This window comes from Elaeis guineensis, chromosome 13 (genome assembly GCF_000442705.2).
Source record: "Elaeis guineensis isolate ETL-2024a chromosome 13, EG11, whole genome shotgun sequence".
In the NCBI taxonomy this organism is placed as follows: domain Eukaryota; kingdom Viridiplantae; phylum Streptophyta; class Magnoliopsida; order Arecales; family Arecaceae; genus Elaeis; species Elaeis guineensis.
Window position 1 is genome coordinate 4,173,586 of NC_026005.2, and position 3,034 is coordinate 4,176,619.

The 3,034-nt window shown below is 40.3% G+C and overlaps 1 protein-coding gene across 1 annotated transcript; it reads left to right on the forward strand.

The window, feature by feature from the left end:
* Window positions 1-474: 474 nt before the first annotated feature.
* Window positions 475-3,031, forward strand: LOC140853315 (GLABRA2 expression modulator-like; the record flags this gene model as incomplete). Its single annotated transcript, XM_073247779.1, has 3 exons — window positions 475-939; window positions 1,074-1,175; window positions 2,805-3,031. Coding segments are annotated over exons 1-3 (597 nt in total), but the record flags the coding sequence as incomplete, so codon positions are not given.
* Between the last annotated feature and the right edge of the window lie 3 nt (window positions 3,032-3,034).

The following is a 3,034-nucleotide window of genomic DNA, read 5'->3' on the forward strand; positions in this document are numbered from 1 at the left end:
AGGAAGAAAAGAAGGATATAGACAACATTTCATGCATATTTTTTTTGAAGGTTACAAGACAAAGAAACTCTATTAATAGGAGGAGTCTTATCCCCCTTTGATCCTTCTATTTCCACAGTAAGATGAATACAAAAAGAGATATGGTGAAAAAGAAAGTTTCTTATAATCCACCACATAACCTCTTTTTTTTTGGTAGAATCCACCACGTAACTTTTGAAAGTACTAAATTTGAATTAGCATGCACAGGTATGGTAATAAAAAAATTCCGATACAGGTTGTATCTTTCACACGAGAGAAGGATTTACCTTCCTTCACACAAATCCTTTGTTGGAGCTCATTGTACATATGTCAAATCACACCCTGCACGGTCAAAGTGACCGGTAGGCGATCCAACGATGGATTCGCGCGAAGGAAGGTGGGTCCTTCTTTGGCGCGAAAGATACAACCCCTCTCCAGACGCCGCGGTTTTGTGTATCGCGATCCTTCATCGGTAAACGTGGTCCAACGTAGGACCAGATCCAGGACCCTTTCCGGAGGAAACTACCTCCTGCGTGCCGTGTCGGAGCCTCAGAAACCTCCGCCCGAAGTAACTGGCACTGTCGTCGTCTTCGATTCCACCGAGAAGACGAAGCGATTTGACCCCCGATTTATAAATCCCTCCTCCCGCTTCCATGGATCCGCCCGTCGATCTTGCCGACAAGAAGAAATCTGACGCCGGGCAGCCGCCGGACATCGCCACCCCTCCGCCTCCTCCCCCATCTTCCAACCAACCCCAATCCCAGCCGTCTGATCCTTCAGTGACGGCCCAGAAATCCGTCAGCTGGAGCAGCGATCTGGCCAGCGACAGCCCTCCTTCCGCCGCCGCCGCCGCCACCAAGATGCCGCCGGAATCCAATCCCTACGTCACTCCATCCCCCGCCCCCTCCTCCTCCACGAAGAGTACCCCAGCTTTCTTTTTCTTTCTTTCTTTAATTTAACTTGAATGTTAGTTTTGCTCATTTTTTATTCTGATTGATTGGCAAAGGCTGATTGGACAGTGAATTCAAAGTTTTAATCTGAAATTTAATGCTTAGATACGATGGAGACGGTGCGCAATGCGCTAGGGAGATGGGGGAAGAAGATGGGAGAAGCAGCGAAGAGGGCTGAGGATCTGTCAAAGAATACTTGGCAGCATTGTGAGTATGGATTTAGATGAATTATTCAATTGAAGTTCTTCTTCCTTTTCTTCTTCTACTACTACTATTTCTGCTATTACTTCTTGTTTATTAAATGATCTGTAATTCTTAGATCTGTTCATCTTAAGATACATATGGATGGTGTTTTTAGCTATGTTGTTTGTGGTTTTGATTAGGTGTAGGAGGGAGATCACGTTATGCTTTATTTGTCTAGTATGGATAAGTTGGATGCTGGTAGGAGTCAGCATAGATAGTTTGTAAGTTTTAAAGCTGTAAAAGAATTACGATCAATAAACATTTTGTTTTGTTAAAAATCTTTAAATAATTTGATTAAGCTTGATGCAGGATTGTGTTCAAACCTAGAGTGTTGACCTAGTCATTTTTTTTTTTTGTCCCACAAACGTTTTATGGCCCTTCATCAAGACCAACCTTTTGCCTTCTTCTCACCTTTTTCAAAGTTTAGAAGGGCCTTGGAGTGGTCCTCTGTGGTTGAAAAATTCTTAACCTATGTAACTAATAGGTGTGCTTCCTTACTTACCATCCTTCTAGTTCAAGGTCTAACAGAAGGGACCCTCTATTACTGAAATTTTCTTGGCTTGGAAAGTGGAACCAATTCTGAGGGTTGACATTTGCTTCTCGGTGACAGAAATTGTCAACATGGCTCTTGGCTTGGTATCTATAACAATGTCCTAGTAATACAAGGTATGTTGTTTAAGGTGTGTCAAGGTGAGGTTTAGTCTTTACTCCACCGCCTCCCCCCCTTTTTTCGCTCTTTGGGTTGGTTATGATGGTTGGTTTAATAGTAAATTATCACTTAAGTTCTCTAATATGATCGACAGGAAGAAAAGTTGAGGGGATCCAAAGTTGAACTTCCTCTAATTTCACACGTATGATTTCTTGGAGTTGTGACAGATTATGAAACATATGACAAGGCTAGTTTTCTAGAGCTTGGATAGATGGTTGGTCTGAGGGAAGTGTAGATCATCATTGTTTTTTCTGTTCCCTTCCTTTTGATAGCTGAAAATGGGTGAGATGAGCAATTAAACTTCTCAACAATAACTGTTCAAACTAGATCATAGAAAAGGTTTATGATGAGGTGAATAAAGGAGGATCTATGGATGGATGGATGACGAGCTTTGCCACAATCATAATAGGAGCAGAATCACCTTCTTCATATGCTGCTTTAACTCAAAACAGTAATAACTATAGGGCATTTGTCCATAATTTATATTCTAAAAATAATAACTATGCGGCATTTTTCCCCAATTGTAGAAAGTAACACAAGACTCTCTATTCATACTCTAAAGTCATTGAGAGATTTCATAATGATTGTGCAGAAATTTATGGAAAAAATTTGTGACGTGTTGTGATAAATTTTTTCTTCTGTACTTGGCTAGAAGTAGACCACAAACTCAAACTTTAGGGGCAAGAAAGTAAACAAACACCAACTCCAAAAATGCTAATATATGATAGAGCTCATGCATGTTATATGGTATATAATTTGAAAAGAGCCCGCGTTTGTTTGATTGATCATTCTAACTAGAAAAATCTGTATATGACAAATCAAGTTTATCTTTTTTTAATCTATTTATGTTTCTTATTCTATCTTTTATATTCTCCTTTACCCAGTGAAAACAGGACCTAGTTTTGCTGATGCTGCCATGGGGAGGATTGCTCAAGGAACCAAAGTCATAGCAGAAGGTGGTTATGAAAAGATATTTCGTCAAACTTTTGATACAGTTCCAGAAGAACAACTTAAGAAGTCTTATGCATGCTATCTTTCAACATCTGCTGGCCCAGTCATGGGAATTTTATATCTCTCTACTGCTAAGCTTGCATTTGTAGTGACAATCCTCTTC